Source organism: Bombina bombina, chromosome 8, assembly GCF_027579735.1.
Source record: "Bombina bombina isolate aBomBom1 chromosome 8, aBomBom1.pri, whole genome shotgun sequence".
Taxonomy (NCBI): domain Eukaryota; kingdom Metazoa; phylum Chordata; class Amphibia; order Anura; family Bombinatoridae; genus Bombina; species Bombina bombina.
In genome coordinates, this window is record NC_069506.1 from 18,175,363 (window position 1) to 18,187,982 (window position 12,620).

Here is a 12,620-nt window from a genome sequence, read left to right on the forward strand (position 1 = left end):
AAAGATGAACATGTCAGCAGAATCTGAACTATATTAGAAATGATTAACACCATGTTTGCTGAAATTGTTTTTCAATGTCCAAACTTCACCCAACACTTACTTTATTTAGTGCCAGACAGGACTTGTTACTTGAGCAGACACAGCTAGACGCTAGAAAACTTCCTTTGTTTTGCAGTTCTTATCTTAAAGGGACACTGACCCCAAATTTTTTCTTTCGTGATTCAGATAGAGCAGCAATTTTAAGCAATTTTCTAATTTACTCTTATTATATATTTTTCTTTGTTCTCTTGCTATCTTTATTTGAAAAATAAAGCTTTTAAGCTATTTAGATAGCCGGCATCTAAACGTACATTCTTGCATTTCAAATAAAGATACCAAGAGAATGAAGAAAATGTAATAATAGGAGTAAATTAGAAAGTTGCTTAAAATTGCTGCTCTATCTGAATCACGAAAGAAAAAAATTGGGTTCAGTTTCCCTTTAACATTTCTGCTGAAGAGGGACAGATATGTGGCAGATTTAGTTATTGTGAAACTAAACAGGGCCAGATATGTGGCAGGTGTAGTCTTGTGAAGCTAAATAGGGACAGATATGTGGCAGGTGTAGTCTTGTGAAGCTAAATAGGGACAGATATGTGGCAGGTGTAGTCTTGTGAAGCTAAATAGGGACAGATATGTTGCAGGTTTAGTCTTTTGAAGCCAAATAGGGACAGATATTTGGCAGGTTTAGTCTTGTGAAGCCAAATAGGGACAGATATGTGGCAGGTTTAGTTTTGTGAAGCCAAATAAGGACAGATATGTGGCAGGTTTAGTCTTGTAAAGCCAAATAGGTACAGATATGTGACAGGTGTAGTCTTGTGAAGCCAAACAAATATGGCTTTAGCAGAATTTATAAGATAGCAAACTGCAAATTAGTTAATGATATGTGGCAGAGTTTGGGTTGTGAAGTCTGTCATGTGCTCTTTCATTTTTCAGGATTGGAAATTTTTCAGACTTCAATTAGAGGAAAGGTGGGTAAAATAAATAATTAACGTTTATTGCAAAGTTATTTTACTGTGTTTAACTAAGCATTTTATATTACAATCCTAAAGTGTTAACTGTCTCTTTAAACAGCTTCAATGTAACCTTTTCACACCCTTTGCAAACTATTTTAAAATATTATCTGCTTTTCTTTTCATGTGTAATGCAAAATAATTCTTAGTACAATGTCTATTTCATTTTCCCATATTAGGTTAGATTTTGTAACCACGTTATTAGTGATATGATGTCCGATGTGAAACAGGATAGTTGTGTATTGTAAAGAAAACGTCATAGGCTGATAAAACAGACACAGAACCACTGTAAAGCCAAACACAGATATTAATAGTTATTTTTATTGCTATTGAACTCTACACATCTGGTTGGAACTGATTGGACATTAGAGGAATTGTGTTGATGTTTTGTAAAATGAGCAGAATTCCTGAGACATTTTCATCTGTCACACCAGGTGTCCCTGTCCTGAGTATGGCGTCTCATATGTAGCTGTTTTGGCAATGTCTGCCTCATCATACAGTCTATATGGGTCATGAGAATCCATCCATTGCATCCCTCTGCTCTGATTGGCCTGTTCAGGTAGAATATGCAAATAATTCTGATTGGCTGTGAACATTTTATTTTAGAAATAGAATAAAAGGTTAAAGGTCATGTGACTCACCACCGCCCCACGTTGCCAGTTGGCTCTAGAGGAAGCTGGGTAAACCCCTGTTACCTCCTCATACTCATGCGCATCAGACGTGCCATACCATTCCTCAAATCCACCCTCTGCAACAAGAAAGAGGAACATAGCTCCATTATTAAAGAAGAAAAAATGTGTTTTGTTTTTAACAATATAATTGGCTGCAGAAAAATGGTTGTACTTGACAGATACGGATAAAACCACTATGTTGTATCATTTTAAAAATACTGCAATGATTACATTTCTGCTAGTGGTACCACTGTAGACTGGATCATGACCTCGTATAAAGGTTAAGTTCTGAGGACAAAATGTGGCCTGCTCTCCTCTGACCTAAATGCCATGTTACCAATGTATGGAGCAGTATATGCCCGATGGGATTGTTACACAGAACTATATGTTATATCAAAGCATAAAAAAATATACTGACATGAATAGCAGGTATCTGTATTTCACGTTTCTTGCATATCTTTGCTATCTTATATTTGCTGGGATAGTCACCTGTTAGGTAGCTCTAGATATTTATTGCCATTTTAGGAAAGATGGGTTCATATTTAAACCATATGCCAGTATCAACATCATTGGGAACAAGTGAGGTGGAAGTTTGTTCTCTAAGTATTCTGTGCGTAGGGACCAAGAACTCTGTATCTCGGTCTCTGCTCTAAGGCCAATTATAGATAACTGCTGAGGGGCTTTAGCCCAGAGTATAGTTAGCTAATCCCAAAGATTTTACCCAAGTTCTGACTTGGAGTTTATTTTCTTATTTACATGTGACATTGTATTACACGTAGATTACACTATATTTCAGACCTTGGGCTCTATTTAACAAGCTTCGTATGGAGCTTGATGGCCCCTGTTTCTGGCGAGTCTTCAGACTCGCCAAAAACAGCAGTTATGAAGCAGCGGTCACAAAGACTGCTGCTCCATAACCTGTCTGCCTGCTCGGACAGACATCGCCACAATACAACCCGATCAAGTACGATTGGGTTGATTGACACCCCCCTGCTGGCAGCCCATTGGCTGCGAGTCTGCAGGGGGCGGCATTGCACCAGCAGCTCTTGTGAGCTGCTGGTGCAATGCTGAATACGGCGAGCGTATTGCTCGCCGTATTCAGCGAGGTCTGGCGGACCTGATCTGCACTGTCGGATCAGGTCCGCCAAACCTTGATAAATATGCCCCCTTGTCTCCAGATACTCTCCCTCCAGTCCCCTTCACTCTGCTCACAATCTCCTACTCTCCTCCTCTCTTGTTACTTCCTCACATTCCCGTTTACAGGACTTCTCCAGACTGGCCCCCATCTTGTGGAACTCTCTGCCTCTCTCCATAAGACTCTCCCCTAGTTTTAACAGCTTCAAACGCTCCCTAAAGACTCTACTATTCAGGAAAGCATACAACACACACTAACCTTTCCTAACTCCATCACTTTCCCCTTGCACCCCTTAGAATGTAAGCCTATGAGCCCAGCTGTTTGTAGATCGCCTTCATAAGAGCCGACTACAACAGTGAAACTCTCGGCAGGGCACTGTACCCATTTGATCCCTATAAATGTTTTCCTGTATACCAACTATGTTTATAGCGCTGCGGAATCTGTTGGCGCTCTACAAATACCTGATAATAATAATAATAAAATAATAATAATAATAATAACTGTGTTGAACATTGTGGTTTAGGGTAAAGGAAATATACATTATACAGTATACAGTATATGAAGAAAATATTGTTTTGGTACAGAAGGTGATTAAGGTCTACTTCTTCCTTACCTGACCAGGTCTGGAGCCCTGGGCCCTCAGCACTCTCATAGTGAGGAGAAAGGGAGGGTCTGTAATCTCTGGCTGGGTAATAATGCAGGTCAGACTCCGAGGCGCTGTCCTGTAGAAGAGATGTACAAAGTAACATGTGACTAAATTGCTTAATAAATAATAGGTTAGAGTGCAGTAATCATAAGCTGAATAACAGGTACAGGATCTGATACCTCAAAACAACTTACTTTTTATTTTATTTGCATCTCTATCTGGTAGCCTCAACTACAACTTATCCAGCCATGTAAAGAACATAATGGTCCCTGGTCCAGGTTCACCAATATATATATTGTCCTCTGCAAAATCTCCTGTTCTAACATATGGAGCTAATTAACCAAGATGGGGAGAGATCTCACATAGTTTATCTAAGTTTCTAAAACCCATGGGAATTTTCAGAAATGTATCTGCAAAAGTCTTTTTATTTTTAGAACTTCTGGGCCAGATTTTGTTTTTACATTATTTTTACTCTAACTGGACATTGTAAATATTTTTCACATTAACTTTTCTAGATAACCTCTTATCTGGGGTTAAAAACACAAGTAAAGATTTGTTTGTGAGCAGCCAGGCTTCAAGCAGAAAATGGCTGGTAATTGGTGTGTTTGTGCAAATGATGACCAGCTATGCCCAGCGCCATCGTTACAAGGCTTTCAACCCCCACAAAAAGGTTAAACACATAGGACTAGATTACAAGTGGCGCACTAAAATTAAGACGGTTTGGATAAGCAATATTGCAACCGCTCAAACTTGCATGCGTATTACAAGTTGAAAGTAAACTTTGCTCTACTCTGATTAGTGTGATGGAAGTCCTAGCGTAAAGTGTAAGGGGTAAAAAAAAGTTGCACCAAAAATAAAGTGTTAACTCTCATATAAAAACTATTTGAATAAAATTAGTCATATAAATAATAATAAAAAAATATTTCTAAGGGTTAAAAGTATACAGTATATGACAAGGTGTTTGAATATTAATATTTATTAATTTTTTTAATCATTTTGAATTATGTTTTACTGTGTTTTTACTGTAAATATTTCACATTCCAATCTTCTTTAAACAGAAAATATTATTTGTATTTTAAAAAAATAAAAAATAAATATATATCTCAGTATACATCTATATCTGTATACATTCATATAGATATAAGTATAGATAAGTATGTTAGAAAAAATCATAAGATATATATAGAAATATATGCTTAAAAATAAAAAAGAACATTTTCTTCTACATGAAGAACATTGGAATGTGAAATATTCATAGCTACCTTTGAGCTTACCGCTGAAGGTCTAACGTGGTGTCGGGTTAGTGCGTAGGCGATAAGTGTTACTTTTTTTTTTTTTTTTAAAGTGCACTCCATTGAAGTCTATGGGAAGAAGATTACTGCAGTCGCGATATCCAAAGTCCTGAAGTTTGCGTGCATAAGGTTTTGCTCACACGCTAACTTTTTTCATTTGAACTTTTAATACGAGCGCTAACCCTCCAGTGTTAAAAGTTTCATTTTAGCAATGTTATCATGAGGAAAACAAATATTTAATGCACCACTTGTTATCTATCCTATAATTATCTAGTGCAAGTACTGTAAAGACTGTATTGTATAGCTAATTCAAGCACAGTTTTGCCTTAGAATATCCCTTTAAGTATGATTATTAATGCTTCTGTAAAATGTACTTCGAATTGTCAGTGATCTCTGCCTCTAGAGTGTCAGCTTCTTCACTTTACAAAAGCAGTTATTTGGTAATCATCTTCCATATTGTTTAGTCTGTTTCATTGCAGACAAAATGGCCGGTCTTCATAATTTTCTTTAAGGCATAAGCAAATTTCAAAGATAATAATGCTATATATATACAGTGGGGCAAAAAAGCATTTAGTCAGCCACCAATTGTGCAAGTTCTCCCACTTAAGAAGATGAGAGAGGCCTGTAATTTTCATCATAGGTATACCTCAACTATGAGAGGCAAAATGTGGAAACAAATCCAGACAATCACATTGGAAAGAATTTATTTGCAAATTATGGTGGAAAATAAGTATTTGGTCAATATCAAAAGTTCATCTCAATACTTTGTTATATATCCTTTGTTGGCAATGACAGAGGTCAAACGTTTTCTGTAAGTCTTCACATGGTTGTCACACACTGTTGCTGGTATGTTGGTCCATTCCTGCATGCAGATCTCCTCTAGAGCAGTGATATTTTGGGGCTGTCGCTGGGCAACACGGACTTTCAACTCCCTCCAAAGGTTTTCTATGGGGTTGAGATCTGGAGACTGGCTAGGCCACTCCAGGACCTTGAAATGCTTCTTACGAAGCCACTCCTTCGTTGCCCGGGCGGTGTGTTTGGGATCATCGTCATGCTGAAAGACCCAGCCACGTTTCATCTTCAATGCCCTTGCTGATGGAAGGAGGTTTGCACTCAAAATCTCACGATACATGGCCCCATTCATTCTTTCATGTACACGGATCAGTCGTCCTGTTCCCTTTGCAGAGAAACAGCCCCAAAGCATGATGTTGCCACCCCCATGCGTCACAGTAGGTATGGTGTTCTTTGGTTGCAACTCAGCATTCTCTCTCCTCCAAACATGACGAGTTGTGTTTCTACCAAACAGTTCTACTTTGGTTTCCTCTGACTATATGACATTCTCCCAATCCACTTCTGGATCATCCAAATGTTCTCTAGCATACTTCAGATGGGCCTGGACATGTACTGGCTTAAGCAGGGGGACACGTCTGTCACTGCAGGATCTGAGTCCCTGGTGGTGTAGTGTGTTACTGATGGTACCCTTTGTTATGTTGGTCCAAACTCTCTGCAGGTCATTCACTAGGTCCCCCCGTGTGGTTCTGGGATGTTTGTTCACCATTCTTGTGATCATTTTGACCCCACAGGGTGAGATCTTGCATGGAGCCCCAGATCGAGGGAGATTATCAGTGGTCTTGTATGTCTTCCATTTTCTAATTATTGCTCCCACAGTTGATTTCTTCACACCAAGCTGCTTGCCTATAGCAGATTCAGTCTTCCCAGCCTGGTGCAGGTCTACAATTTTGTTTCTGGTGTCCTTCAACAGCTCTTTGGTCTTCACCATAGTGGAGTTTGGAGTGTGACTGTTTGAGGTTGTGGACAGGTGTCTTTTATACTGATAACAAATTCAAACAGGTGCCATTGATATAGGTAATGAGTGGAGGACAGATGAGCCTCTTAAAGAAGAAGATACAGGTCTGTAAGAGCCAGAAATCTTGCTTGTTTGTAGGCGACCAAATACTTATTTTCTACCATAATATGCAAATAAATTCTTTCCAAATCAGACAATGTGATTGTCTGGATTTGTTTCCACATTTTGTCTCACATAGTTGAGGTATACCTATGATGAAAATTACAGGCCTCTCTCATCTTCTTAAGTGTGAGAACTTGCACAATTGGTGGCTGACTAAATACTTTTTTGCCCCACTGTATATAAAGGGCTCTGTTACTGGAAGGCTGTGTACAAATTGGTACTATTTAGCTATCAAACAAACAGTTATACACATTAGTTGGGAAGTGGACAGTTGACTGTAGTAGGTTGTAAAATGTTACCCAACTGAAAAATATTTATAGATGGAGTATATAGGTTTGGCAAGTATTAATCTTTAAACTTTTTGAGTTTTTCTAATGCCTAACTATGGCATGTTATCCTATAGATCTCACCTCTGACACCAGTTGCTAGACAAAGGGATCTTTCCATGTGCATCTCTCACCTGATAAACACTGGAGCTTGTCTCAGAGCCACTGTCTATTAGGAGAGTTTTCTTTGCTCCTGTGTTAATCAGCTCCCCATCACCATATTCATAGAGATTCCCTTGTGGTTTACTAAGACATACAAGAGATATTGTCAGTGAGAGAAACACCAAAGAGACAGACAGGGATTGATAAGATACAGTATGTACAGTATATACAGAAAGTTGTAACTCTAGTAGCAGAAACAATACACCCAAGCAACCATTTGTATTCTGATGTGCCACACATGAGTTTTAGTAGCTCAGATCTGGAAGTAGATCTTAAAAGGAAAATATATATACGTATCTGTTGCAAACCCAAAAGGTAAAGTCAAATGCTTTATGTGAGATCCTCAATAAAGCTGTAAGAAATACAATGAAATAACTGTTACATCACTAGCAGGAAAGTATCCAAGGAACAGCAGCCAGTGATGTAAGGCCGCTAGCAGGGGGTGTCAATCAACCCGATTGTATTTGATTGGGTTAATTTCTGTCCGCCGCCTCAGAACAGGCGGACAAGTTGTGGAGCAGCGGTCTTTAGAGCTTGATAATTTGGCCCCATTTTGTTTTTTTATAGATTTATGTGTGACATATATTGTATATATTTTGGGTTACATTAGTCATGATTATCATCACCAACATTATCATCAGTAATGAACAAATTAGCTGTAATGTTTTACTTTTGCTTTGATCACATATAATTTGCTTCTATGATGGCCTGAGATACGCCTTTTTTGTATAGTTTTGCTTTGTTTTTCATGTGTTTAGAAAAATGTTGCTAGTATATTGTTTACTAATTAAATATTCATCTCTTCTATTAGACTAGAATCATTTGATTACAAAGCCAAAAATAACTCAAACTGACGTTCAACATTTTTGAAGAGCTCTAATAAATGACCTCTTGCTACTAAATATATATATAGTCTCCAAATGTGCACTCTCACCTACTGCAAAGATGACTATACCAGGGTGCCAAATCAGCTATTTTTCCAAACAAAATAAGAAAATAAGTGGCAGTCAATGGATTTACAGCGAAACAAAGTGTTTCTTTATTCACAAAATGTGATGTTTCGGGGATATATATTTTTTATTTTTTTTCCTTTTAAGTTTTATTTATTTATTTTAAGTTCCCTAAAGAAACTTTTTTGGAGGTTGTCAGCAGTTTTTTCACACCCTATAGTCTATTTTCTCTCTTGCCTTCCATTACTCTGCAGCACTGACTTGATCACTGCTCTGCATCCCTGGTTGACCATCTAGTAACGTTCCTTGACTTATCTTCAGGATAACATTATTTTCTGTAACCTACCCATATCCTCAGCCTGACCAGACTAACCTATTAAACTAACTCTAAGGTTTGTGTCAGCTCTATTAATGACAACCACTGTCCTAAAGCTCTGCAATTTTACTGGTCACACAAATCGTACAACAAGAATATGCTAAGAAGCAAGCTCTGGATTTGATCTACTAATGGCCTCACATTTTACTTCTCTCCTTCTCCCTAAAGAACAACATATGGCCTCTGATGCCTACTGACTCTATGTGTTGACTTTAGATAAATTCCTAGCAAACTTATTATTCTTAAATATGCACCTTAGCTGACAAACCTGATTGTGCTACAACGTTAGCAACAATTATCCTTTATTTTTATTTTTGCTGTTTTGATAACAAAAGGAAAAAGATCTTTTATTATACTCACCCGTCCTCCTTCTTCAATGCATCTGTGTGACAAAGACACAAATTATAGATTAAAATGAGAAAGCTGAAGCACAAAACCCTCCCAGGAGTAAAGTTGCACATATAGAAAAGATACTTAAAACAAATATATTTATATTTTAACATTTTAACCATGAAAAATCTGGAGTTTTGTTGGTGCTCAAGCGTAAAATAGTATAAATCCCACAACTTCCAGAATAGCTGCATCTCATGTTTAACCTGCATACGCCTTAAGCTAAGGGAGCTAAATTCTACTATGAAGTAGACCATTGATACTAAAACTAGATCCAGAAAGGTCAATAAATAACACATATTGGGCAAGATTACATATGCGGCGCTGCCTGCAAAAGCCGGCAACACCATTTTTTATGCGGTTTTGGTATCACATATACAGCACCGCATATAAATGCGGCACGTATATTTCACCCGGCGGCCACATTTTTTACTCCCATAAGCTAACATAGAACCGCGTCACAAATCGGTATTACATATTTAGTGTAAGGACTTACGCGGCAAAAATGGAGAAAGTTTACTCCATTTTCACCACGCCACACATAGGCAGGTGCAGCAAGCCTTGCGCTGTGTATGTGAGCACCATAACTCCCGTAACTGCCTGAAAATATTAACTTACACCTAACGCACGTGCAATATCTATCTACTTCCTGAAAATAACTAACACCTAACACATGCGCAATATCTACCTTTAACAGCAATCCCCCACCACAAAAACTAATAAACAATATTAACCCCTAATCCGCCAACCCCCACATCACAAACATCTAATTAACCTATTAACCCCTAAACTGCCATCACCCCACAACGCAATATATCATAATAAACTATTAGCTCCTAATCCACCATTCACCCATATCGCAAAGAACCTATTAAAATTAACCCCTAAACCGCCATCCCCCACCAACACAATAAACTTAATTAACCTATTAACCCCTAATCCGCCAAACCCACACAACGCAATAATCCTAATAAAACTATTAACCCCTAAACTGCCAAACCCACACAACGCAAATAACTAATTAAATTACTAAGCCCCCTAACCTAACACCGCCTAACCTAACACCCCCTAAATTAACCCCAATTACCTAAATTAAAAAATACTGTTACAAACAATTAAAGTAAAAAAGCTAACATTACTTAAAAAAAAAAAACTAAGATTAAATTAATCAAAGATTACAAAAAATAAAAAAATTATTCAAAATAAAAAAATTAAACCTAATCCCTATGAAAATAAAAAAGCACCCCAAAATAAAAACACCCCCTAATCTAATGCTAAACTACCAATAGCTCTTAAAAGGGCTTTTTGTTGGGCATTGTCCTAAGTTAAACAGCTCTTTTGCATTTAAAAATGGGCATAAAATAAAAGGGCATTCAGCTCTTTTTCGGAGGCCCATTAAAACCCTAATGTAAAAAAATTAAAATATAAAAAAAGCCTAAGTCTAACCCCCAGATAGGTACTCACAGTTCCTGAAGTCCGGCGCTGAAGTCTTCTTCCAAGCGGCGACCTCTTCTATTTTCTTCCAGGAACAAGCCGGCGCAGAGCGGAGGGCGGAACTGAAGACCGGTGACTGCGGAACTGAAGACCGTTGATAGCGGAACTGAAGACCGGTGACCGCGGAGCCATGGAGCGTGGATCTTTGTACGATCACCGCCCGCACACTAAGGATTGAATTCAAGGTACGCTTTTAAATATGGGGTATCTTGAATTCAAATGAGTTCATATCCACCAATAGGATTTCAGTAGCTCTCATCTTATTGGCTGATTTGAATTTGAAGAATCAAATCAGCCAATAGGAATGCAAGGGACGCCATTTTTAAACGCGTACCTTGAATTCACTATTCAGTGTACGGCGGCGATGGTAAGAAGAGAATCCTCCACGCTCCATGGCTCCGTGGTCGCGGTCCTGCTCATCTCTGCTCCATGCCTACTTGGTCCTGGATTACGAAGGAAGAGGTCCCTGCTTGGAAGAAGAATTCACCGCCTGGAACAGGACCTTCTCTGCCAGACTTCAGGAACGATGAGTACCTATTTGGGGGTTAGATTTAGGCTTTTTTTTTATTTTTGGGGGGTTTGTTTTTTTTTAGATTAGGGATTTCTGGGCACTCTTAAAAGAGCTGAATGCCCTTTTAAGGGCAGTAAAAGAGCTGAATGCTCTTTTAAGGGCAATGCCCATACAAATGCTCCTTTAGGGGTAATGGGTAGTTTAGGAATTTTTAGTGTTAGGTTTTTTATTTTGGGGGGTTTGGTGGGTGGGGGGGCTTACTGTTAGAGAGGGGACTTAGTATTTTTTTAAGGAAAAGAGCTGTTTAACTTAGGGCAATTCCCTACAAAAAGCCCTTTTAAGGGCTATTGGTAGTTTAGCATTAGATTAGGGGGTGTTTTTATTTTGGGGGCTTTTTTATTTTCATAGGGATTAGGTTTAATTTTTATTTTTGATAATTTGGTTTATTATTTTTTGTAATGTTAGACTTTTTTATTTTTTGTAATCTTAGATTATTATTTTTTTTTTTTCAAAGGGCCATAATACCCAAATGTTTAAACACTTGAAAGTGATGCAGTATAGCTGTAAAATGCTGACTAGAAAATATCTATTTTACCTCAATAGTTTCTCAGTAGCCACATCCCATTGTAAAGGACTTCTAAGCAACAGGGGACAGCGGAAGGAGCAAGCTTTCGTGCACACTTCTCTTATTTCCCTATTCAGTGTAAGGAAGTTTACAATGAAATCTCATGAGAGTTAATTCAAATCTCATGAGATCACAGTAAAAGAGTTCATGACCTCAGCAATGCTGATTGGCTTCTATTCATTTCTTCTTTTGTTTATTTTTTTACCTGCAGCTGAGCAGCAGATGAGTATAACTTTTTACACATCACTTACTCTGCTGAGCTGAGGAGATTGTGAGGTAAAATATCTTCCTTTTTTACATAGAGATGCTCAGGTGATATTTTCCTGTCAGCTTTTTACAGTTATACTGCATCAGTTTCAGGTGATTTAGCATATGACTATTATGTCCCTTTATTTAATGTTAGCTTTTTTATTTTAATTGTAACAGTATTTTTTTTAATTTAGATAAATGGGGTTAATTTAGGGGGTGTTAGGTTAGGGGGCTTAGTAATTTAATTAGTTATTTGCATTTGTGGGGTTTTGGAGGATTATGAGGTTAATATATTTATTAAGATTATTGCGTTGTGGGGGTTTGGCGGATTAGGGATTAATATACTTTATTAGGTTTATTGCGATGTGGGTTAATGGCGGATTAGGGGTTAATAGTTTTATTAGGTAGATTGCTGTTGAAGGATGTTCAAACCTACTGTCAAGGTTGTTTAATCTGTCCACAGTTCCAACCAACTGCGCCAACGCATCGAGCGCCATTGCAGAAAAGGGGGATGGTAATGCCATAGTCAGATATACAAATCGATTTTATTGGTCCAGTAACTAGGTCATCAAGAGGTAACAGATACATGTTGAAAGTGACATGCCTGTTCACTAAATGGGTAGAGTGCATCAGTGCACCTAATAATAATGCTGAAACATGTGCAGCATTGCTCATCAACCACGTGTTTTCCAGATTTGGTTTACCCCAGCGAATCAAATCCAATCAGAGGACTCACTTTACTAGCGAATTAATGTGTGGAAAATACTAAGGGTTA

The 12,620-nt window shown here is 38.0% G+C and overlaps 1 protein-coding gene across 1 annotated transcript in view; it reads right to left on the reverse strand.

Annotated features, from left to right (window-relative positions):
* Positions 1-1,352: 1,352 nt before the first annotated feature.
* Positions 1,353-12,620, reverse strand: part of NPHS1 (NPHS1 adhesion molecule, nephrin) — a 92,042-nt gene continuing 80,774 nt past the window's right edge. The window contains exons 25-29 of the mRNA XM_053690904.1: positions 8,937-8,958; positions 7,223-7,334; positions 3,469-3,577; positions 1,691-1,797; positions 1,353-1,600 (exon numbers count right to left, since the gene is read on the reverse strand). Of these exons, the coding sequence (XP_053546879.1) occupies positions 1,475-1,600; positions 1,691-1,797; positions 3,469-3,577; positions 7,223-7,334; positions 8,937-8,958 (476 nt within the window). The 3' untranslated portion in view covers positions 1,353-1,474. The remainder of the gene's footprint in view (positions 1,601-1,690; positions 1,798-3,468; positions 3,578-7,222; positions 7,335-8,936; positions 8,959-12,620) is intronic.